The sequence below is a fragment of the Leiobunum rupestre genome, chromosome 1, assembly GCF_980474605.1.
Source record: "Leiobunum rupestre chromosome 1, qqLeiRupe1.1.hap1, whole genome shotgun sequence".
In the NCBI taxonomy this organism is placed as follows: Eukaryota; Metazoa; Arthropoda; class Arachnida; order Opiliones; family Sclerosomatidae; genus Leiobunum; species Leiobunum rupestre.
In genome coordinates, this window is record NC_143384.1 from 36,227,741 (window position 1) to 36,254,488 (window position 26,748).

At 37.6% G+C, this 26,748-nt stretch overlaps 2 protein-coding genes across 5 annotated transcripts in view; both read right to left on the reverse strand.

The window, feature by feature from the left end:
- The window catches only part of LOC149962227 (metabotropic glutamate receptor-like), a 331,639-nt gene that overhangs the window by 265,119 nt on the left and 39,772 nt on the right, over positions 1-26,748 (reverse strand). The gene's annotated exons all lie outside the window — the stretch shown is intronic.
- Positions 16,508-22,635, reverse strand: LOC149962228 (uncharacterized). 2 transcript variants are annotated; one of them, XM_090167489.1, is made up of 3 exons: positions 22,618-22,635; positions 18,568-19,100; positions 16,508-17,252 (listed from the first exon to the last, which is right to left on the reverse strand). In XM_090167489.1, the coding sequence occupies exons 2-3, from the start codon at positions 19,007-19,009 to the stop codon at positions 16,612-16,614; spliced, it is 1,083 nt and encodes a 360-aa protein (XP_090023615.1). In that variant the 5' UTR covers positions 19,010-19,100; positions 22,618-22,635; the 3' UTR covers positions 16,508-16,611. The 2 variants fall into 2 exon arrangements, with proteins under 2 accessions (XP_090023615.1, XP_090023614.1); XM_090167488.1 differs by lacking the exon at positions 22,618-22,635 and adding an exon at positions 20,830-21,144.

Consider the following 26,748-nt stretch of genomic DNA (forward strand, 5'->3'; position numbering starts at 1 on the left):
TAAAAATACAGTTGTAATTTCAAATGATAATTACAAACAATAAAATTATTACCTGATCTTATTGTACTTTATTACCAGCATATTAGTTGTTACGTACTATAATAATTTAAGGGGGGGGGGGTTCGATATTTGTTACGTAATTTAAGAAGAGGGGTCTTTCCATTTGTTACTCTTTGTTACGAGGGGGAGGGGGGGAGTACAAAAAGTTGTTATTCTGCGTTACGTAATTTGTGAACAGCCCCTAATGCCTTCTTAAAATCAGATGTCTGGGTTACACCGCGTAAGAGGGTGGTGGAAAGACCTTCCATGACACGTGAGCCAACAGCTCCCTAGGAGCAGCAAACGCAGCACCCAACACCAGGAGAACGCAAGTCCAGGGTTGGACATAAGGCACTAGTCACGGCATTTGACTACTAAAATAAATGCTCGGACTACTAAAATTAATCGAAATCTGGGGGCTCACTAGTCAATTTGACACGTGAAAAAGTTACCTAAAACTTCATAAATATGGCGTATCATAAATGCATAATTCATCAATCCCATTTTATTTAAAAAAAATGTGATCGGCCAAAGTCATGTAACTCTGACGGATAAAGCAAAATGTTGGCTGTCCTAGTTTTTATACCCCCATTTTTACTCCCACTAGTAAGTGACTACTAAAATAAATTAAGATAGGAGGCTCACTACTAAAAAATATCCTTATGTCCAACCCTGAACGTAACCCGTCAAAAGTCGTGCATTTTCTTGCGTACAGTTTTCATTGGTTAGACGCTTTAGCGCCTGCTGCCGTCGGAATGGGAAAATTCGGAAATTGTCTTCCCCCTTTCCGTAAAACGTTCAGCGTAAAGGCTCGTCCAATGAAAGTTGTACGCAACACTGCGTTAGCGTGTTTAAAGGCTAGCCGCGTTCTCCTTGTGTTTGTTGCTCCTAGATGCTAGTATCTTTCCGCCAAATGTACTAGATATTTTGCCTTTCTTAACCTGCAACTGCGTATGGTTGGAGGTTTTGTTAAAAACGAAGCCTTTGCTGGAGGTTATTTTAAAATTGTTTCCAAACTTCACCACACTATGTCGCCACCTTCGAATAACCCCCACAATCTCTATGCCTTAAATTGACGCCATCGATCACACGTGAGTTTTTATGAAAAGGGAAAAATGCTTAAACCAGCGGAGAGAGAACTTGCAAACTGAAGGCGGAAGGAGCTGTTCTAAGCTTTCACCCAGTTCCACAAGCTGGAATCGAACCCGGCTCCTCTTGTTGCGAGGCGAAAGTGCTAACCACTCCGCCACCCCAGCAGCCTTTTCAGATGAATTGTCTGTAAGAGCCCCGAATCCTTCCGCCTTATGCAAAATGTGGGTGTTCTTCCTATAGACGATTGTTCCAAACGACCCACTGCGTTCACTGGGGATAAACCTCCTATTGTAGTATGAAATGTGGATTTGACTACTGACAAGGAGACGACCCGAGGTGTTACACACCGATTTTGTTCAAACTCGGGGGATTGGTAGAACATCATGTAACTTGAAAAATCCTAAAGGGATTTTATTCAATGGGCAACTGGTTTGCCATGGTAACGAAAAATGATTTTGACAACATAAAATTGAAATTTTCCCATTGAAAATAACATGGGAATTTGATCGATTTCCCAGTGAAAAAAAATTTTAAAAATTGATCAAAATGTGATCCATCTAATTTTTTTCGTCAATTTTTATAAATTTTTTATTATTTTTCGTATTTTTTTTTCCATTTTGTTAAATGTTTCATAGGTGGGACCCTTGGAATCGGTCAAAATCCCATGTTATTTTCAGTGGGAAAATTTCCATATTCTGTTGTCAAAAACATTTTTCGTTGCCATGGCAAAACCGTTGCCCATTGAATAAAGTCCCTTTAGGATTTTTCAAGTTACATGATGTTCTACCAATCCCCCGAGTTTGAACAAAATCGGTGTGTAACACCTCGGGTCGTCTCATTATGAGTCACAACAATAGCTACCCCCAATTTCCAAAACTCTTTATACTCCCAATTGCAAATGAGACCAATTATTTGAAGGAAGTGGTGGCTACAAATGTTGTATACTTATCATAGACTATAATTGTATAATTGTAATCACGCCCAAGAGATGGCGTGAGGGATTAAGAAGGGCACAAAAGTCAAAGAAGTATACTACCAGCTCAGTGGCTGCATGTAGAAAATGTTAAGAAAGAAACAGTTACTCCTAACTAAAGTAATAGTAATTTAATCTGAGTAATAACTAATAACAATAATAATTACAACAACAAAGAAAAGTTCGTATTACACCAAAGGAACCTGTAAAGTATCGACCTCTATCGCGCAGCAACAAATATTTTAATTTTATCAGCCAACAAGAATCTCCGGTTATTTCCCAGTTTAAGGGGGAAGAATACAGTGGCCATTGTCTACTTTCGCGCTATTTCAAGCTAACTTATAAAATTAATATTTATGTGTAGAACAGCCTCTTGTTTAGTGACTAAAATAATTTTAACAATTTTAAATTTTAAAGTAATTAAGTTATTACGTTTTAATTCGGACCCCCGGAGCTAAACAAGCTGGGCAAGCACCCAAACTACCCTTTAGTTAGGACCTTATATCTCGTTAACTATTAATATTAGAATTATCAAAATTATTTTATGCACTAGAAGAAGGTTCAGCCTAATAAGAAAAATATAATTCAATGATGTAATTGTTAAAACAGAAACGTTCAGCTTGAACGAAAAAGAGGCTTTTACTGTATTCTTCCCTCTTAACCCATGAACAAAATTATTGGTAGATCTTTAAAAACATATCAATGTACTGAAATCTTTGTTGATAAACATAATGTAAGTGTGTACCTTTTCAAATTTTAACTAATTCTTGTTCTATCTAAAAGATACTTATTATAATTAATAAAGTCGTTTTTTTTCAAAGAATCTGATAGATTCATTAGCATCTCTAAAAAAAGGCTCTTATCATAATATAGGTGCCAATGACAGAGCCTACAGTTGGCTCGTACAGTTGCTTTAACCTTTACCAAGAATGCATTGCTAAACTTAGCCTCCACCAATACTATATTCCTCACAGCGCTGCAAACCAGTATACCAGATTGAAAATCTGTCCTCTATATAATATACAAGTGAATTTATATAGCTAAGGTCGCTATAATTAATTATTAACTATTCTCTCGTTAGCAGGAACCGGGGGGAGGATATTTTGGGACGAGGGTCGAATAAATTATTCCCTGGCAAGTGGGAGGGGAGCACTACGTTAGTATCCCTGGGGCGAATCAAGGCTCAAAATGATTGCATATCATTAACGCGCAGCGCCCTCCAGCGAAGGGACTGATTACTAAAACGGAATATTACGGCCAACTCCGCCTGGACAAATTTGTCGGACCGAGCGTCTACTGCCTGTTATTTCAAATAATTCCGCATTCGCAGCGCCCCCCTGCGCCCACTTTACGTAAATAAGTTTTAAATCGTCGTTTTAAATAAAGGACGACTCAGCGTATTATCACGCCCTCTTGTGCCAGGCGTTGTTAACTACAAGGGTCGTTGATTGTACCAAAGACTAGTGCCTTCATTTAAATTGCGAGGCTTTGAAATTAGAATGAGATGATTTCTTTCAATCGAAGTGTAATGTAATCGGTTGTTCGTTTTGTAACGAAGTGTTTAGTATGATTGATCGAACAAATTAAATTTCGATTAATCGATCAACTAATGACACTTTCTGCAGCATTGCAATTTACGTGGACAAACTGAAAATTAACAATCGTACAGTTGGCAATCAACTGTTGCTTGAAAATAATTATTTCGTTCGATTAATCTAATTATGTCGATGCTTAATTACCTTGTCTAATTTAATCATTTTTTCGAATAATTTGCTTCTTTCGATTTATTTAATTAGTTTGTCATGTCTTCAGATTAAAGCAACTGTTGGCTCTATCATTGGTACCTGTATTATGATAAGGCCTTTGTTATTAGAGATGACAATGGATCTAATTGGATTCTTCGAAAAAACGACTTTACTGGAGAGCGTGGTGCCATCTATTAATGACAAAGGAAGCTAAAATTCAAAATAGCGAAACAATAACGTCGTTAGAGAACCATTTATAATTATTATAATTAGACAAATTATACTATACTTACTTGTTAGTGGACTTTAACCTCAATTATGTATCATATATAAAATATATTGTTAAAAAATATTATAATTTAAGTTATTATCCAATTTACAAACGTGAGGGATATTTTATTTTCCGACTTTTGGGTCAAAATATAGCTTAAGTTTCTTGTTTCAATTTCGACGCTAGCTACTTCACGTCGAGCCGACACTTGCTTTAAACTCTGTTGTCATTTTACTCATGTTAGTATTGTAGGCTATTCAACTTTTACGTGTTAGTATTGTCCAAACACGCGTGTCATCTTCGTGTACCCTGTTTACAAAAACAATCTAACAGAAAGTAGAAAGGTTTAACATAGAAATAGAAATGAGACTAGAACCACTGCGCTTTCCGCCAATCGCAAAGGAAACGGGCAAGCTAGAACGCTGCCATTAGGGTGGGTTCGGGATATCCGCACCATCTGACCAACGCATTAAACATTTTCGAAGGTGGTGTTTGCGTTTTTCGCCTCTATAAGCTTAACCGCGGATAATTAAAAATGGTAAAAAATTGGGGGGTTTTTTTGGCTCTGTACTCTAGGAGGATTCAAGTGTACCTGGAGAAGAATTCGGGGGGCCACGGGAAAGGCTGCTCAAAGCCTCAAACCCTTGGACATAAAACTACAACGGAGCTATCTAGTGGGGAAAATGTGAACTATGACCACGTGTTTGGATTAGGAACTGGATAAAAAATTATATTTTTATGGCACCTAGAATCGCTACGACAGTTGTCAAAGCAACACTATTTCCCCATAATTAAATTTAAAACTTAACATTCATTGCAACTTTCTTTGAAATTATATAGTTTATTGGGCAAATTTCTTCGACGTGGCCTAAGCTAAAAACCGTTAAAGTTCGAAATACTGTCTAGCAGACGAATGTTTTGGTAGCTCCTAGGTTACTTTGAAGCTTTGTAGGTGGCGCTAAAAACGTTATGTTCGAGTATTTGACACACCAGGCGACAGCTGTAGCCGAGTCGCGAGGCATTGGTCGGGGGAATACAAATTTCTTCTCCGGGTACACTTGAATCCTCCTAGCTGTACTAACCGTAAAGAAACAAAATGCTCAGTTCATAAGTATGTAAAGCCCAGTTCACACTATACAATTAATTGGGCCACTTAATTGAAACCAACTAATTGTAAGCAAGAAAATTGTACCGTGTGAACAGAAAAAGTTGGAACAATGGTTACAATTTTTCTGTTCACACTATTCAATTTTCTTGCTTACAATTAGTTGGTTTCAATTAAGTGGCCCAATTAATTGTATAGTGTGAACTGGGCTTGATATTATAGGAATTATTTTATATAAACTCGGAACATAGGGGTTTTTCATTTTCAGCGAACTTCAAGACCATAATTATGTTTGATGCCATCATCGCAATATTTTATTTAGAAATACAATTCTGTTATATTCCAAAGTTCACCTGAACAAAATTTCTAGAGACAAAAACCTGGGAATGAAAGGGAAAGCAATTATTTCATGGCCAGTAAATTTAAAACGTTTATAAAACTGTAATGATGTTCATAGTTGTTTAAATAACTTATATAATGTCGTTGAAATAATAAATGTCTTTTTTACAACTCTACAATGTCGAAAACCCGAGGGGCTAACCACTTCTTTAAATTTTGTACACCTGATTACGCTTAGATTAGCACTGCCAAAGGCAGGGACTTCAAAGATTACGCGTAGTCTCATTAGTACAGTCAAAGGTACGGCTCTGTACACCGATTACGCGGAGTGATCAGCCCCTCGCGAAAACCGAACCAGACGACGTTGCTTACGACTTTATGCTACGTGATCATATTTAGTTTCAATTTATTTTATAAGATGGCGCGGATATGCGCGATTCCACTCTGATGGCGGCCTTCTAGTTGGTACATCTCCCCCCAATCCGATCGTGGTTCTAGTTTCATTTCTATTTCTATGAGGTTTAAGGGGAGCATAAAGTTACAAATTTAAAGCCAGTGGCGGCTCTATCATTGCCACTTGTATTATGAAAACTTGTAATGTAGACCTATATGAGATATGAAATTTTACCCATTCGATTTGCCATGGCAACCGAAAATGTTTTTGATCACTTAAAACAACAAAAATCTGGGAATTTTGTTTTTTAAATTAAAATCACGAAATGGGTAATTTGGACCACATTTAGGTAAATTTCATCAAGTTTGGGCAAATTGGAACATTTTTTGGGTAAAATAAGGAAAAGATCTTATTTTTGTTTTAAGTGTTCAAAAACATTTTCGGTTGCCATGGCAAATCGAACGGATAGTGCAACGTCTCCTTTTGGGAAATTTCATATCTCATCTAGGTCTACATAACGCCCGACTTTGAACAAAATCGGCAATAAACACCTCGGGTACTCTCCTTGTTAATGGACTTTAACCTAAATTAAATATCCCATGTAAAAATATTGTTTAAAATTTATGTTATTGACCAATTTACAAACGATCCAAGCAACGCTAGGGGTACCTATAAGTACCGCCTTTTTGATTTCGACGCTAGCGACATCTATTGAAAAAAGAGCTACTTCACGTCGAGCTGCCACAGCCACTACTACTACGATTTATTTACTTCTGTAATTAGGGCCGCATACCGACCAGAAAACGGCAATCTATATTATTTAATTGAAATTGAGAATGGCGTTGTTTTCGTCCATAGAGGGCGCTATTGTAGGAACGTGTCAGTTAGTAGAGGGTGTTTGTTTGTTGGTTTTGAGCAAGGGAGTCAAGAGTCGGGTTCGAGGAGTTGATTTTGTTGTTTGGTTAATTTTTCAAACGGAGAATTTTCTGCCTTTAATGTTTATTTTGGGGCTGGATTTTGGTTGCACACGCAGATTTTAATCAGAAAATTTTGACGCGGTTAAGCAAAGTCATGTAGATTCTGAAAGTCGCTAACTGAGCTTGACAAAATATCAGCCAAGTGTTTTGAGGGGAAACACGCCTTTAATTAATTAATATTTTTAATTAGCTCTCTTCAATATCTCGCTGTACGAATTTAATTAGGATTAATTAGTTTGTTGTTGACGTGGTTTGTTTCTTTTAAGCGTCATTAGATTTTCTACCGTTGGCCTCTTTTTTGGTGTTTCTTAATTGGATTCATTTAAATTATTGAAAATAAATAAATATACTAACTTATGACTCAATTGATTCTCTTCAGAAGACTTATTGGATAACATCATATGCGTCAAAGATGACGCTAAGGGTTTGGGCTGATCCTTGTACAAGCCAGTGGCTATTCTAAAGTGATAACGTGACTGATTACAAATTTATCATTACCGAAGGCTGTACCAGTTTTCACGAGGAGTTTCTTTAAGTTTCATCGGTTCAACATGGAACTTAAACTGGAATAACCGTGGCAGTGACGTAGACAGGATTTCGGTTCCAGGGGACACCCAATTGTACATAAAACCATACGCCTCTGGAGTTACCCTGGGTTTCAAGATAACGTTAAACAAAACAATTTTAACTATTATTTATCGCCAAATAAAACACTAAATTTTAATTTTTGGGCGTAGGAAAACAGTACCATAGGGAACAAAACAATTTTAACTATTATTTATCGCCAAATAAAACACTAAATTTTAAAATTTTAAATTGATGTCAGAATAGTTTTGGCAATTATAAATTCCAAATTAAGATGTTTAATTTTAATTTTTAAGTGTAAGTAAATGCTACCTAGGAAGAACAAACACAAAGAGAACGCAGCTAGCCTTTAAACACGCTAACGCAGTGTCGTGTACAAATTTCATTGGACGAGCCTTTACGCTGCACGTTCTACGGGCGGGGGGGGGGGAGACAATTTCCGAATTTCCCCCTTCCGACGGCAGCAGGCGTTAAAGCGTCTAACCAATGAAAAATGTACGCGAGAAAATGCTCGACTTTTGCCGGGTTGCGTTCTCCTTGTGTGAAGTGCTGTGTTTGTTGCTCCTAGGTGCTATCATTGATAACAGAACAATTTTTTCAATAACAAATATCAAAATTAAATATTTAATTGAAATTTGTATAGGCAGGTAAATGCTACCATTGAGAACGGAACAATTTTGACAATAATAAATCGCAAAAAAAGAATTAATTTTAATGTTTAAGAGCAGGATATGATATACGTGTCGTTTTCGCTAATGAAGATACGCGCATTCCGTCCACCGATCCAGCGCGAGTAGCAGCTTATTAGGTTTTCGCCTTTGAAGCGACTGCGTGAAATATCGGCGCCTTAATGAACTCCCCCGTTCATCGATTATTCCGGAGGGTTTATCGAAAACGGTCGCTAAATGAATGAGTCTCCTTCAATATAATTGAGTCGAGTAGATGTTGTAGTGCATTTCTAAGAACCTCCAGCTGAATTAACATTGGTTTATGTCGAATAGTTAGAGTTTATTTTAGCGATTTATTTAAAATAAGTCAATCTCGAAAACCGGATTGATTTTTCTAGTGTTATCCTTACCCGACCACGATTCCTATTTGATAATCTTAGAATTAACCATTCCCGACCGCGACCCCGATTTGATATTCCTAGAGTTAACCTTCCCGACCCCGACCCCGATTCGATTTTTCTAGAGTTAACCATTCCCGTCCCCGTCCCAGATTTGAGTTTCCCAGTGTTAAAACTTTCCCGACCCCGATTTAATTTTTATAGTGTTAAACATTCCCGACCCCGATTTAATTTTCATAGTGTTAAATTTTCCCGACCCCGATTTGATTTTCTAGATTTAACCTTCCCGACCCCGATTTAAGATTTCTAGTGTTAAACTTTACCGACCCCGACCCCGATTTAAGATTTCTCGTGTTTAACTTTACCGACCCCGACCCCGATTTAAGATTTCTAGTGTTAAACTTTACCGACCCCGACCCCGATTTCAGATTTCTAGTGTTAAACTTTACCGACCCCGACCGCGATTTCATTTTCCTAGTGTTAACCTGTCCCAACCCCGATATTATTCTTAACCCCGAACGAATATCACTCCTTAAAATTCCAACCACAATTTCCCAAAAGACCGATACACACATTTGTCAAGGTATAAGATCATTTCAAAGGGGTAACGCCGTTAGAGGTTAAATTTTAAATACCCGAAGTCTAAGTAGATGGCACCTACAAGCTACGGTCTGAACGAAGTTTTAAATTATCTGAAAACAGCGAAAAATAAAATATTTTATTGCCAAATTGTACCCAAGTTGAACTATTGTTTTACATAAAACTTTACTTAAAATAGTGTTTGAAGTTATTCAGAAAGTATTAATTACCTTCCCGCCAAATCTTTGAATTGACGCCATCTAGTGTAAGTAAACGCCTTTAAATCGAATCTCTAATGGCTTCGCTTTAGTTTGTTTCCCTTTAAGAAGTCTGTGAATCGTTATACAGGAAGCAAAGTAAAGCTTGACCCTAGACTTTAAAACTTAGTTTAAGTCGGTTTGAATATCAGTTTGAACCACAATAATGATATAAAATTACCATTGAAAACTATTGTGACAGTGGATATAGACTTTTCGTTTTTACAGCTATAAGTGGCTCTATTTACACTGAAAAAGGCTAGCTGTCATACTAAAAGCGATATAAGACTCAACATTGTGACAGATAGTGTAGGAGAAGAGGCAAATAATACGTCATCAAAATTTAAAAATTTCGCCGTCCAGCGAGTGTGACGTTTGTGTATGCGTGAATGAACGACCAAAGAGATAGACTTCATGCGTAGTTTAAATTTTGGTCATAAGTTTCGCCGCCTACCGAAGAGTGTTGGAAATAAGCTTTACTTAAAAAATAATTCACTGGTCATGACCACCCTTTTCTACTCCACTTATCTGCCTCCCTCTTTCATTTTACTTTTGAAAGTAAATTGTTAATAGCGATTAGGAACTATAATGATATTTATTTATCACAAACCAAAGAGCTTTGATATTATCACATTACTGCCAGATGCCAGGAAATACGTTCGATTTAGGAGTAGAAATAAGTCAAAATCCGCAATTTTGAGAAGCTGAGAGCGCAACGCTTTTATCATTTCCTCTTTTCGGTATAAAATTATACTTTTAATTAAAAATAAACTGGTCATTATGACCAGTAAACCCCCCAGATTCCATTTAATTTACTGGTCATAGCCCAAAATAAACTGGTCTTTGACCGACGCCACCGCCTTATTTCCAACACTGCTGCAGACCGAGTATTAAATATAATATATGAAAGCTGTCTGCTCGTTCAAAATTCTCTCTGAGCAACAGCTGAAAGTTTCAACCGAAAAATATTGAAATTCATAAGTCGTCTGCTATTTCTTCACATATTTAGTTCATGAATATTAAGGCAGATGGCGCTATATTTCCTAAACTCGAAGCCTATACATATCCATCTAGTTGGCCTTGTAGGCGATAGTGAGATTAGCTCTCGGCAGATATTTCAAAAGGGGCAAAGTTAGGGCTGACTCACTTTTTAGTCTTATGTCACTTTTGGTCATACGTATCGTTATTACGTCACTTATGCTAGAACGAAGATAATGAGGACTTCGTACCCTAGTTTCGAAATAACACCCACTTCCTGCCGGAACTCAGAAATCATTAGCCCCGTAGTTACCATGCTAACCAACTATAGATAAGACCACGGCCAACTTTGATGACGCGCCATGATAGGATTATGGCAGCGACCGATGGAGGTAAATTTTTCGGAGTCACGTGCCGGAAGTGGGTAAACGCTTCGTTACAACGCGGTCAGAAAGCTCTCAGAAATCGAATCTAAGCTACGGAGTTCTATATTATCTTTTGTCTAAAACAATTTGAAACCGTTGTTTCCAATTGGACCGAATCTCATTGAACCGAAAAGTATTTTCGTTTCTAGCCCAATATGGCGGGATTCGGTTGAATGGGATTCGATTCAAATGGAGATAATGCTATAGATTTTACCATTGGACCGAATCCCATTCGACCGAAAACCGCGTTTAGGTTAGATTAGGTTGGGTTTTCTGTGGTTATGTTAGTATAAGCCTTATACAACAAAATAAATATCTAAAAATATGCATTTCTTGTTTATTGCTGAATATATTTATTTAAGACATAGTTTAGTCCAAATTAGAAATACTATCGTCACGTACCCTAAGATACATAAAAATGTATCCCTAACATTATATCGAATGAAAACCGTCCAAAACGCAGTTTTCGGTCGATTGGAATTCGGTTCAATGGTACATTCGAACGAATGGGATTCGGTCCAATGGTATACAATCCTTTAAACACTAGAAGAAAAGATAAAAATATTTTGGAAGATAAATGTTAAATCTTGGAACTGAAATGAAGCTCGATTGTTGACATTGTTGGGTGTCTATTTATAAAGCATTCATTATAGTGCTTGCAATAACGAAATGGCGCCACCACTTCAGTTTCATATTAAATGGAAATGCGTCGAATTTGCCAAAGGTCATCACGAGCCAGGACTCAACGCCGGAAATATAAAATTAGGGAAACGGCAAAGTTACAAGCTTGGACGGAGCTGGCGGCCCTCAGCTGATACTTTCATTAAAAAGCGATTCGAATAAGCCGTACCCCCTTCCCCGCCTTACACCCGAATGTCAAGCGACGTTGCCTTCGAAGGTAACGAAAACCACAGAGTGACGCGATAGCGTCGACATAAATGTATTTTCGTGGACTGTACTCTATCGGATGGTTACGAGCCTAGTGTCCGTTGAGAAGGTCAGCGGGGTGCTTTCGGCGAGTAAATGCCGGGGCTAAAAGGGTGACGACAGTTCGGTTCGCTGCAAAGTCGTCTCACACTTCAAGTCGACCGTATTGGACCTTCCTGACTTTCGCTTTACTCCGCCATTTGCAATGCTAATGGACGCGGCGTTAGCGTTGGTGTTTTCCCCTTCGCTCCCCCCCCCCCTCGTGACGGAGACTACAGTGACGTCTGCCGACGGCCCCCAGAACTAAATGAAAGGACTTCCATGCACCACCCACTCCCTGCTGCCTCTGAATCTAAAGTTCCGTTTGAATTTGCCTCCGAAATGGCGTGCTGAGGAATCTCCATCAGCTGATGTACACTTCGTATGTAACATTTGGTATTACGTCGACACGGTATACCATAGAAACACTACAAGGAATAAGGTATAAAATGTAACGTAGAAACATCGAAATGGGCTAATGTCGAAAATGTAACGTAGAAACATCGAAATGGGCAAATGTCTATAATGTAACGTAGAAACATCGACATGGGCTAATGTTTAAAAGGTAACGTAGAAACATCGAAATGGGCTAATGTCGAAAATGTAACGTAGAAACAACGAAATGGGCAAATGTCTATAATGTAACGTAGAAACATCGAAATGGGCAAATGTCTATAATGTAACGTAGAAACATCGACATGGGCTAATGTCGAAAATGTAACGTAGAAACATCGAAATGGGCAAATGTCTATAATGTAACGTAGAAACATCGACATGGGCTAATGTTTAAAATGTAACGTAGAAACATCGACATAGGATAAGGCATAAAATATAACACGTAGCCACGGGATAGGGCATAAAATATAACATAGAAACGTCAACGGGATAAGGACATAAGGTATAAAATATAACATAGAAACGTCACCGGGATAAGGTGTAAAATATAACGTAGACACATCGACACCGGATAAAGCATAAAATATAAGTCTTCGCCACGGGATAGGGCATAAAATATAACATAATATCATCGACACGGGCTAATGTATAAAATATAACGTAGAAAAACCGACATGGGCTAATGTATCAAACGTAACGTAGAAACATCTACATGGGATAGGGCATAAAATATAACATAATATCATCGACAATGGGCTAATGTATAAGATGTAACGTAGAAACATCGACATAGAATAAGGCATAACATATAACACATAGCCACGGGATAGGGCATTAAATGTAACATAGAAACGGCGAAGGGATAAGGTATAAAATATAACATAGAAACGTCGACACGGTATAAGGCATAAAATACAACTTAAAAACTTTAAAGTCGCACTAGAAAAATACTAAAATGTTGTAATGCATAAGCCGATCTTTAGAATCACAATCTGGTTCACCCCTGAGCTAGGGTGTAGTTGAATTCGTGATACAACTATAAGTCCGAGCGAGGTCACTGGGGTCATTTAGGTAAAACCTACAGGGGTAATTACCCCTAATTATCGTTTACTTTACACCATAATCATATTCAAAGCATCTTGTGCTAAAGCAATGTTGAAAATTGTAAATTTTTCTGCGGACTGCGGTACCAGATTTCTGGTCAATATTTTTTAACCAATCAACTCGACGGGTTTCGGTGTATAAAGATATAATATCAACAAACCATAAATAAAGTAAGAAGGAATAGGGGATTTAAACGTCATTTAAAGCCTAAAAATTGGGACGACCTATACCTTCAGTTCTTCGCGAATTAAAAGTAGTCTTCACAAAATTAACTGGGTTATCATAATTTTACATATTTAGATCGCTAAAAAAGCGAGTTCATACTTAGAAATTCCTATGTACTTTTGATATTATGCATAAATTCGTATGACCTTTGTGTGTACTTCTGATAATATGTGTATATTTTAAAAAAAATAAGTTACTTAAAATATAATGAAAATAGATTGTGGAATCAAACAATTTTAACGTCATATGATAATAAAATTAAATAAAATAAAATCGAAATACTTTAGTTACGTAATAAAAATGTAATTAAGACGAATTAGACCTAAACAGAGTGCGAAATGGTTCGTGCTTGTAATTTTATAATTTTTGTTTAAATTTTTATTGCGTAACTAAAGTAGTTCGTTTTTTTTATATAATTAAAACGTCAGCTGGAGTTTTAGGCTGACAAAAAAAAACCATCTTTTTATCAACCCTTATTTCCCAGATAAGATTTATCATAGTTGTTAATAAGATATTTGGAATATAAATATAAATCATATAAAGTGCGATTTAAAGGGTTGTAAGTGTTTTTCCAAAAGTCTTTCCGAAAAGTATTAATTATCAAGCTGTTAACAAAAACTATTAATGTGTTTTGAAATTAAAGTGACTAAATTCTTGGAATTGAAGGACCTTCCCAAGTTTAAAAACTTTATGTTATCCTAATCAACTTGTTACAACGGTCAAAATATATTGCTTTCATTTCATTTACAATATCGTTCAACTTGTTTGCTTTAACTTAAAAATCGTTATTTTTAATTTTGATAATTTAGAGTAGACAAGATATTTTTAACAATTGACCAAACTTCATAGGGATTTTCATTAAACAGTTTTATTTGTTTTATCTTCAATTTCGCAGCCTCTGCTTTGCGTGGGCCGCAAACATTGAGGTGAATAGTACCTATTCAGGCCCTCCAAGTGGGTTGGGAAGTAGGCTAAGTCCTGCGCAGCCTAAGCCTACTGCTAGAGTTGGCCAGACTGGCGATCATGTCCACGTGAAATTGCAACAAGTTAGGGTTTTTAAGCATGCTGTGTAACTTTGTTTTATCGAATTCCATGATAATATCGGTTATTTTATCGGCTATATCGGGGTACCAATCGCGAATTAAGGGATGTATTTGGCCTCTAATCGTGTCCTTGTCTATTTCTGGGCTGGTCTGTTGCTGCAGAGTTGCCACCACTTCTTCCACTCTCGTTTGCAAGAGCGAATGGTCGCTCAACATTCGTTCCAACTCGTCCGTGTCGCGCTCGAGAAGTATGTTTGTTATTTGCTTGGAAAGTTTGGTGTAAAAGTGATTTATCAGTTCGAACAGGCGGTCACTCAGCTCTTCCTTGTCACGTTGACTTTCGTCTCGAGTTGAAAGGTCAGTATCTGAATTTGAACTAGATTGCGGTTCACCCAGAATAGTTGGGGCGTTTAGCTTCGATGTGTTAGTACTGAGAAGTGTTGATATATTCATTTTAGTTGGGGATACTACTTTGGAACTGGTAGTGCCGGCGCTTAAATGAACTACTTCTGAACTGGTAGTGCCACTGCTTGAAATAAATGAAACTACTTTCGAACTGGTAGTGCCGCTGCTTGAAATAAATGAAACTACTTTCGAACTGGTAGTTCCAACACTTGCAATAGGTAAAACTACTTTGGAATTGGTAGTGCCGGTGCTTGCCACTGTCGAAACTACTTTCAAACTGGTAGCTCCGGCACTTGCAATATATGAAACTACATTCGAACTGGTAGTTCCTGCGCTTGCACTTGGAAGTAGTTGAACTGTCTTCTTTTCTTTCAGTAAGGAATCAATTTGTTGGAGAGACGGGGCGTGACTCTTCGTTTTGGGTTGGTTTTGGGCAAGAGCCACGGAAATATTTTTGGAGGCCAGTTTCCGGCCGTCCATTTTGGCAATTGCCTTGTGGGCTTGCTTGGGTGTTGCGTAGCGAACGAAGCCCAAACCTTTGGACGCACCCTCGCCATCCCGGAGCACAACAGCACTGATGACGCTTCCAAAAGGTTGGAATTCCTTCTTCAGTTGCTCTACGTCGATTTCACGGTCCAAGTTGCTAATGTAGAGATTAACCTGGTCCATTTCTTGAAGATGCGATATAGTGTCAAGTTACACGATAGAGTAAGAGCCGATTCACACGACCAGGAATATTCTCAGTCTCGTCTTCTAAAGTTCTAATTTATCAATGTGCCTACTGCAATATTGTACTGAGAAGAGATAAAACACGAAAAGCGTAACATAAGATAAACTAAAATAAACATATTCATTTTAAGAAAATAAAAGAATTACACATGGAAGTATTTTTCAATTTTAAAAATTATTTTATTCCAGAGTTTTTAAAAATAGGGCTCTTCAACTGATTTCGAAAAACGGGTTTTTGGTTTACTACAATTTACCCCCCCCCCCCCTCCCCCTGGTTTAATTTCTATGCAATGCGTTTTTACAATTCTACCCCATTTTTTCGGGTCGATATTTTGACCTTCGTCAAGGTTTAACGTACCTTGCTTTTTAATAAAACACTTTCTTTAAAAAGACGCATAGAAATAAAACCGTGGAGGGGGCTAAAGATAAACTAAGAACCTTTTTTAAGATGTTCATTTGGTGCCCTTTAAGGGCATTTACCCTGCTTGTGGGAACGTTAACAGTAACTGGACAAACTTTTCATGCTAGTTATGTAATCCACAACTCTGATTTTATTGATCGAATATGTTGTTTCTTTCTAGTAAAACCGGGTACACGACGAAAATATGCGTTTGGTCAAAAGACTCTACTTCATTTATCGCTCATCTAAGCAGAAACGTTCTGCTTATTTTACAACTAAAACTCTTTGGTAGACTTTAGTGGGGACCCCTCATGCTTATACTTAAGACGGTGTTGTCTAAACCTTTTACATTTGACATCATCACCATTTAAAAAAATAAAGAATAAGAAATTTCCAAATATCCAAAAGACAATGTAAATTTAAAAAATTATTTTATAAAATATACACTTTACATATTTTCGAATATTTCGTTATTTAAAATTGCGGTACAAAAATTGAAATGAAAGCCTTCGTAAGTATCACTCTAGCAAGTTGACTCGATAAATAAATATCCTTTGAAAATGTTTGTAAGCGTGCTCAACTTCGTTCTTGAGATACTCCTCGTCCCGCAGCATTTTCCACAAGTCCTCGTTGGACTTGACAATCAGCAAGCCCACGATGCATTCGACGTATCTGCGTTGCCATTTTTCAACCAGAGGGTACAACCGTTCTCCGAACATCAGCTTCTGCCGTTGCCAACTCTTCCCTTTCAACATGTCCGCCGTCAAAGGTTCCGGGACATAGTCCTCGATTTCGAGCTCATCGAACCAGAGTTTATCGAACTGTGACTTTTTGTGTTTTTGGTTCTTTTTGATTCTCTCTGTTGGCGCGTTTGGAACGGCGACATTTGGTACCGTCACCCAAGGACCCGGAATCAAACCTAACGGGGTTGGGATCAGCGTCGGTACCACGGTGGGTTGAATGGGTTTGGTCAACGGGGCGATGTCGACACTGACGGTGGTGGAATTGAGCTGGGCGCCGTGCATGGCCACCATGGCGTCAATGGCGTTGTTGGGGTTGGCGAAGTGAACCACTCCCAATTTGTACACCCCGTTGCGTATGATTTCCGCTTCGACGATGCGACCGAATTCCACGAAGAATTGACACAATTTTTTCTTTCCTAATGGTACAGATTTGCGAGATTAAAGAAGTTTTTCTCCCGAAGTTTCTTCAAGAACGTATTTCTTTCTACTTACAAGGAGACGACCCTAGGTGATAATCACCGATTTTGTTCAAAGTCGGGTATAATGTACACCTCCATGTAACTAGAAAAATCTGCAAGGGAAAAGTTGCGACGGGCTTTCCTTTTGCCATGGCAACCGAAAACGTTTTTGACAACATGATTTGGGATTTTTCCATTGAAAATAACATGGGAATCTGAATCCTTTTAAAAAATTAAAAATTTTGAAAATTTCAAAAACGTTAAAAAAATTTGCATTGATTTTAAAAATTTAATTTAATCAAGTTTAAATGCAATTTGGTCAATTGGGGGACCCTTAGAATGCTTCAGATTCCCATGTTATTTTCAATGGAAATAATTCCAAATCATGTTGTCAAAAACGTTTTCGGTTGCCATGGCAAAACGAAAGCCCATCGCAACTTTTCCCTCGCAGGTTTTTCAAGTTACATAGAGGTGTACAAAATCGGTGATTATCACCTCGGGTTAGAGACAATGACTATGTTGGCACGATCCAAGGGCACCATGGTCTAGGTAACTCCCGGTACGAGAGCGGGAGAGAGAAGTACGAGAAAAAGGCAACTTTAGGGAACCAATGAGATGCCATTTGATTGTTTTAGTAGGAGGAGCCACGTGGTTGGTGGGAAGCATCAGTAGCGATCGCCTCAACAAAGCCCTTCTCCCGAAGTAGTAGGAAATTCATTCTCGGTTTCTCCAACAATATGTTATATCGACAATTTAAATTCGAATAATTCGAACCGAAATTCCTAGCTGTTATGTAGAGATCGAAATTTTAGTCTTCACCACCCAAATAAAACCGCAATAACCGATTACTTTATTTAAATGGCTATTTAATCGCTCAAAATAGGACATAGCTCGTTTAAAAGGAATAGAAAATTAACATTAATAATAATAATAATAGCTAATTAACACAGCTTAAAAATAATTAAATTCTGAAATTCTGAAATTCTAATACCCAAGTCACCAGCATAGGCTTAAGTCGACTAACGACTTGTAAAACCAATCGATCAAACACTGCATAGAAATTAGTCGAGCGGTATAGCCTTACCGAATTGAAAATGCAAGTAGACTATAGTTAATATCAAAAATCGACTCCTTTTATCGATTAATAGATCCTAGATTAGCTATTAAGATCTATTTGGATCGAGTGATGAGGTTTCGCAAACCAATTATCTCTGGTCAGTTAAAGTCGATTAACAGAATGAATGCAAAAAGAACTGAATCTCCGAGGTCTCACCTATTTTCGTATCCAAGTTGGAGATGTGCAAAACGATACCAAAATTGGTTCGTACCACTTCCGCTTGAATTTTCCTCTCTGCCAGAACCTGGTTGTGCAGACGGGAACGAGCCAAGATGGTCTCTGGTTCGGTCTGGAAATGGGCGAAGGCGACGCCTCTGGACTTCCCGTTGTGATCGTTGATCAACTTTAAGTGGGTTAATTTCCCGAATTTGCCCAGAACGGCGATCAGATCTTCGACGGTCATTTCCGTGTTCAGTTGTCGCAGGTACAAGTTGATGCCGATTTGCACGCGATCCGAGATGTCGGGGTGGGGGTTTAACTTCGGATCGGAAGGCGGTAAGGACTCTCCCACAGCTCCCAGTTCATGGTCACTAAGTTGCTTTTCGTCTAAATTGTCTTCGTCGTGAGAGGTGCTTTCGTCTGGTTCGATGTCCGACATGCTTTTTGTTGACTGACTTTATTTATAACGCTACGAATTGGCTCTGTTTTGCATGGGGTATTCACTTTGGTTGAGATGGTGCGTTAATGGGCTGTGGGGGTCAAAAATTGGGTAAACGATCACTCGAAAAGGTTCATAAATTGGGTTGACGACCACTCGAAAAGGTCTATAAATTGGGTAGACGACCACTCGAAAAGGTCTATAAATTGGGTAAACGATCACCCGAAAAGGTCTATAAATTGGGTAAACGATCACTCGAAAAGGTCTATAAATTGGTTAAACGATCACTCGAAAAGGTCTATAAATTGGGTAAACGACCATTCTCATTTAGTCAAACAGTCGGTAAACAACCACATTTTAGGTGAATAATTGGGTAAACGTTAACTAGCATAAGTTAAGTAAACGACCACTCAAGAAGGACCATTCTATAAGATCGAAAAAGTCTCTTACACGAACTTTCGGAAAGGTCTAAAATTAAGTACTCGACTACTGGAAAAGGTTTCAAATTAAGTACTCGACTACTGGAAAAGGTCTAAAATTAAGTACTCGACTACTGGAAAAGGTCTAAAATTAAGTACTCGACTACTGGAAAAGGTCTAAAATTAAGTACTCGACTACTGGAAAAGGTCTCAAATTAAGTACTCGACTACTGGAAAAGGTCTCAAATTAAGTACTCGACTACTGGAAAAGGTCTCAAATTAAGTACTCGACTACTGGAAAAGGTCTCAAATTAAGTACTCGACTACTGGAAAAGGTCTCAAATTAAGTACTCGACTACTGGAAAAGGTCTCAAATTAAGTACTCGACTACTGGAAAAGGTCTCAAATTAAGTACTCGACTACTGGAAAAGGTCTCAAATTAAGTACTCGACTACTGGAAAAGGTCTCAAATTAAGTACTCGACTACTGGAAAAGGTCTCAAATTAAGTACTCGACTACTGGAAAAGGTCTCAAATTAAGTACACGACCCCTCGGTAAGGTCTTAAATTAAGTACGTGATCTCTCGAAAAGGTCTAATATTAAACGCACGACCACTTGAAAAGGTGTAAAATTAAGTACACGACCTTTCTAAAAAGTCTAAAATTAAGTACACGAGCTAGGTACACGACCACTAGAGAATGTCTGAAATTAAGCACGCGAGCCAGTGGCGTAAATAGCGCCCCCGCAGACACCGCGGCGCGGTAAGGCCCCCAAACGTTTATGATTAAAATCGGTGGTATTTAAAAGGGGTCCGAGTCATTTTTCGCGGGGGGGGGGGGGGGTGGAGTTCTTAGTTACGCCACTGACGCGAGCACTCGAAAGGGTCTACTAAATTGGGTAATAGACAACTATATTAGGTCAAAATTAGGTACACGGCCACTAGAACAAAAATCTTAATAATTGGGTAAACGACCACTCGAACAAAAATCTTAATAATTGGGTACACGACCACTCGAACAAAAATCTTAATAATTGGGTAAACGAACACTCGAACAAAAATCTTAATAATTGGGTACACGACCAGACTCGAACAAAAATCTTAATAATTGGGTACACGACCACTCGGAACAAAAATCTTAATAATTGGGTACACGACCACTCGAACAAAAATCTTAATAATTGGGTAAATGACCACTAGAACAAAAATCTTAATAATTGGGTACACGACCACTCGAACAAAAATCTTAATAATTGGGTAACCAACCACACGATTAGATCAAAAATGGCGTATACGACCAATAATTAGATATAACATTTAATAAACCAAAAAATACGGTCGAACGAAATTAGAAAAACCAGGTAAGCAATTAAAATTAAAATCGATAAAATCCAAACAATTACCGTCGCTAGAAGAATCGAACGAGCCACAGCAATCAATAAAAACCCCGAAACAAATAACTCCTTTATCCAAACAAGGGGAACGTGGCACTTCTGAAACGACTTTACCAAAATAACCAAAAAGAGGATACACGAATTTAGACCGTTACAAAGTCCGCGCGACTCGCATTTCCAAAAATTGAGAATTAATGAATAATTTAAGAGTAAACTGGCGAGGGCAAAAGGCAAAGTGGATTTTCACAGACTTCAAGCTTGTCAACTGCAACGAAATACAACTCTTCCAAATATGACAGGAGGACTTACTACCTCGAGTTTTGAGTCAAATAACGCGCATGCGAAGTAAAAGTAAAACTAAAATCTATACATATGTATGAGCGCGATCTACAAGTACAACATATGGTATGTAATCGCGACAGTTGAAACAACTACGGAAATTATCGCAATCCGCTGACTTCAGTACGTAGATAAATCCGATATCGTACCTCTGTACAAACAAAACACGTGCTTCAATTAAGACCGGAAGCGTTATATTTATCAAGATTTATATTTATTGCTATTTGTGGTTTTGCATAAAGTACTTTTAGTTTTCGAAATGATATAATGCTATTTTGTAGTTCATAATAAATATTTCTACGTGCTCTCACTGTTTTTTTCTACGTCACCCACCACCAATTTCGCTAAAACTAAACAAAAAGTTGGCCGTACTTTTAGCATTTTCCGGTAAGATTTTACCCAAATATTTTACACGGAGCTCGGGTTAGGCTTAGTGACTTCGGAGTTCAAACTGATTTTAATTTATTTTCGATACTAATTAAACGAATTATTATTGCAATACTCATATCAACTCTGTGAAAGTATTGTTAATATTTAGAGATTTTTTTAGCTAGTATTTTATGATAAACAACAATCTTTACCTGATACACTATTGTGGCTGTCAATTAAATGTTAAGCCTTAGTTACCAAGGCTATACACATTAACTGTTAAACATCATCGAAAACCTGCTAAATTTTTCTTTATTTTAAATATTTAAAATAGTTAAGTAATCACTAGTTAAGTAATCGAAATACTTTTATACTTTCAACATTTGATATAACAAATTTATTAATATCACTTGAATTCATTTAATCCGCCGTGTTTTGTAAATACTTACACTCGGTAGCAGACGACATACCGAGCTCAAGAAAGAGTCGAGCGATGGTAAAAACAAGGAGTAATATATATAACGTTGATTTAAATCATCCTTGCAAAAAAACATTTTTCCTTCACCTCTTACCGTAACGAACCTTTTATGGAAAGGTCTATTAAAGAAAATAATTGAAAATATATAAACATAATAGCAAAAGTAAATAATATATCTACTACGTGAAAGTATTCAACTCGTGGGGTCTGAAAATTGTTAATTTTGTGTACGGTATTTTGAATCTCAAAAATATTTCAGAAATCAGAAACTAATTTTCACGTCGGTTTCTGTTTTTTTTAGATTGATTTCGAAATTATGGAACTGATTTTTGCCCAGATTTCAGGATTTTCAAGTGGATTTCAAGATTTTTCTCTAGAGTGTACGGAATTTTTAAGAATGTCGATCTCCTCGATTATTATAATAATAATCATCATCAGCTAGGCTAATACCCAAGGCACCACCTTAGGCCCAAGTGATCAAGTGACTTTTAAAGCCATTAATTCAGGTGGCCGGGCTACAATTCGTAGGAGGGTGGTGGCGCCTTCATGCCACACGAGCCAACAGCTCCCTACACTTACCGTTAACCTCAACAAGTTTTTCAACTACCTACCTTGCTATTGTTATTCGGTTGAAATGGACTTACGCAGGCGAGGGGTAAGACACTCTTCGAACTCGGTGTACACTGCCGTACCTTTGCCAGTGCTAAATGGAACTCGCGAACCCTTGAAAACATGTACCTTTTACAGTGCTAAATGCACCAACTCAGTGTACAGATTATCTGAGACTGTCTTACCCCTCGTACGCAGGTTCTTTGATAAGAGAAAATAGTGCGGTGCAAAGATCGCCATATATTTATTTTCTAATACTATTTCATCGGGAAAAAAATGTTCCTACGCGGTGTAATTTTTACATTTTACTCTTTTAAGCGAAGTAATCAATTCGGTAAATATTATGCCGTGATACGGTGTAACCATCCGCGATTTGGCGGGAAATCGCGCTCAAAGAAATCCGCGTCGAAGAGAGATAATCGCGCCAGACTATAGACTAAATAAAATGTTGCTAGTACTATTCCTAACTAGTAGGTTATGTAGTCTATTGTGTGACTAGGTCTCACTAGAAATTTTAATAGGCACACACTTTTGGGTCTTATGCTACTTTTGATAAGATCAAATGGTTTTCATCGTGGCCAAAGCCTTCTTTAGTAAAAATTAAATTCGGTGATTGTTTCCATCAGATTTTCGCAGTGAAGCGCAAAAAATCCAAACAACGCTACGTGGTGGTGACTTCGCGAATTAAAATAATAATAATAATAACGTTTATCTGCCCGGAAATTTGAATTTCGCAATTTCAGGCTACCTAATAGAAAAAAATTAAACTACAAATTTCCGGAATATTTATTACATTAGTTAAGCTCGCGTTTGAAACGCGTACGGATAACGTTTAGGCTAGGGCTAAAATAAGGATTGCTTAAATCTGCCCAAAAAAATATAACTATATACAAACTAAACCCCCAAAAACATCATTTCAATGAGCTATAAAAGCAGTTGGAATTCAGAATTTATAGCAGACGAATATGTTAACAAAATTTTGGGAGAAAAAAGGGCTGTAAATAAGTAACTTCGTTCAGCAAACTTGGCTGCGTTTGTCGATATGTACCGGAAAGAAATCAATCATTTTAAATTTTTCATAGTTTTTAGCGATAAATTCACGTTTAATATCACTGGCCAAATCCAATTTTAGAACTGCAAATACGAGTTTTAGAACTGCCCACTATTTTAGGCCCTGTGTTTAGGTAAAACAGTATGCATCCAATAAGATAATAATAAGTCTACAATACTGCACGTTCTCAATAGACAAGCTTAACTCGCCTATTTTCTAAAACCTTATACTTATTTGCCAGTGGTGAAAATAGATTTGAGACCAAACATATGTACAAAACTACAGTTGTCTTACTTCTGATTATTAAAGTAACTTATGGTAAATAAACCTACTAAATTTATTCACGCATAGATCCTCTTAGCGGCCAACGATCTGTTATTTAGCAGAAGAAAATCCAACTGTTTTTTAAACTTTTGGCGTCGGCCGCTAAGTGGACATTGAAGAGTTGAAATCTTAACCGTCATTGCATAGAAGACGAAATTTTGAAATCCCTCAATTATCACCTATATATAGGGTGTTTCAAAAGGTTATGCAAAAATGTTAAGGAGTTAATAATAATAATAATAATCAGCTAGGCTAATACTCAAGGCACCACCTTAGGCCCAAGTCATCGAGCGACCTTTAAAGCCTTTAATTCACGTGGCCGGGTTACAATGCGTAGGAGGGTTTTGGCAAGCCCTGCAAGCCACACGAGCCAACAGCAGGGGACTTTAAATACTGTTTAAGTTTACTTTTTTACGCTGGTCACCTCGATTTGTTTACAAAGTCCTTTTTACTTATCACACGAACCCAAACCTTAATGTTCGCGTTTCCCTGCTGCTTGGTTTTGCGCTTGTTGCAGCCTACTTCCAGGGGATAGTAGGCCACACTTCGAAGCTCTCTGGCGCTCTTTTCACTCATCGTAGGAAAATGGCGAAAAAACCGGCATACTTCTCAACTCACCCCCTACAACTCCTTCAAATTTTTGCATAACCTTTTGAACACCCTGTATATACACCACCTTAAAACACATAAATATATTAGAATTATTTTGACATTTTCGTAAAAGGTACGTTTTGATATGCCCACCGTACGAAAATACTCCTACGCTACAGCAAACAATGGGTACGTTCAGTAACGCTCATCAAAAACATCGATGAGTAATCGATGCCAACATTTTGTTACTGCACGATTTTTCACGTTTCCATCTTGAAGAGAAGGTTTATGTCTTGACGTCAAACGTGTCTGTGTTTACAGTGAAACTGGCGGAGGAGTTAAAATTATACAACTGTAGTTTTAATGAACAATTCTATTGGTTTGGTCAAACGCCTATCATTTAATTGTTAAGTTAAAAGACTTTCCGTTGCCAGGCAACTCGTTTTGAAATTTTTAATGTTTAGGCTTAGTTTCTCTTTTCAGTGTTATAATCGCAAGCCAGATTTCCCGCACGGTACTGACGAGTCCAAACATAGAAATCTCATAGGTAACTAGAATGCTGCCGCCTACGGCCGAGCTTGACGCCAGTTCGCCTTGAACCTTCAGCCAATGAGAGGCCGTAGAGTGGTTCCGCCAAGGAGGATAATAATCCTCCTTGGATCCGCTACTACAGCGGGAGATAGATGACGTCATTCTCTCTGGACACATTAAATTCTTGGCAGAACCACTCTTTGAGCTCTGATTGGCTGAGATCTGGCTATCGTCTGCCACGGCGTTTGGCCCATTTGCCAGTTACACGGCAGCATTCTAGTTACCTATGAGATTACTATGAGTCCAAATAGGACGAAACCGGTCTACGGTTGTAATTTCTGGCTATTTTATTTAATTTAATTTAGTTTTTTCACTCGAAGATCTATTTGATCCGAGTTTCGCGTCTTTTTGTTAGCTCGAAGACCTATCGGTACGAGCTACTAGTAAGTTTTTTTAAATTTCTTCAAATTTGTTTAGGGTTTAGCTTTATTATCCCTTTTCTATGGACTAATCTACTTTTTCGCTAATTTTTTCATCTTATCATTTAATTGGAATACCTCTGCTACTGCAATGACCGTTTTCGCGTTTTAAATAAAAGACTGATCGTTGCAACAATAAAGAATATTGTCGTCAACAATTTCGTCATTAATTATTGAAAATAATATTTATTCATAGCCACCATCTTTAAAAACCGCGCTGACTAGAAATAACACCGTTCAGTCACTTCCAACGTCATAATTATGACGACCAGCAAACATGAAGTAAAAACCGAATTTTCCCAGATTGGCGTTACTGAACGTCCCCAATATAATAGGAAGTACAAACAAACCTGACAACGAAATCACGATCACAGGCACGATAAAGTCAAACGTATCTTTAAAAAGCACCAAACACAATAGCCAGAGAGCAAATACTCGCCTACGAAATACCATCCCTCTATAAACAATGAACGTTGCAAAAGAAATTGGAAAGTTTTTATCTAATCAGTGAGAAAAAAGCTGTTGGGTTCTATCAAAAGGGGGATGTACGCTATTTTGCAATATCGAAAATAACGCTATCTGCCAAATTGGCCGCGATAATAGACCCTCTAAAACCTGTAGCTCCATTCTGAGAACCATAAGTTCTCCGGTTCACGTTTTAAACCACTAACTTAACTTCTCTATTATCTCATTGAAAATTGAATTTACGAAATTTCCAAGCATTGTCTGATAAATGTTTTGAGAATGGGTAAGTAGATTTAAGGCGCACACCTCAGTTATTCTTGGAGGCGTCGATAATCGCTTTGAACCATGGCCGCCATCTGGAACTCTTGATATTGGCATAATAAAATTTATTAAAAAAGGCGTTTCTGATAAGGATATCAGGGATTGTAATTCAAATTGACAATACACGGTGTACTATTTTTTATCAGTATAAGCAACTGATAACCATTTAAGGTATTTAATTTTTTTTAAACAGTTACGCTGGATATGAAACAGCCCACTATGCTAAGATTACGAAACTTAACTACCAAATATTGTTTTTTGTAAACCAATTAAAAATTACACTTCTAGCGCCATGAATTGAAATTAAAAATAACTATTTTGCCTTGAATCGCGAAAATGATAGTTAATTTTCAAACAAGTTATCATTACGA

Bases quoted from the DNA above. Each gene is read 5' to 3' on its own strand.
- LOC149962228 (XM_090167489.1), bottom strand. From the start codon at position 19,009: ATGTCGGACATCGAACCAGACGAAAGCACCTCTCACGACGAAGACAAT. The intron at 17,253-18,567 runs GTGAGACCTCGG...CTGTACCATTAG, and splicing joins CAACTTGGATACGAAAATAG to GAAAGAAAAAATTGTGTCAA.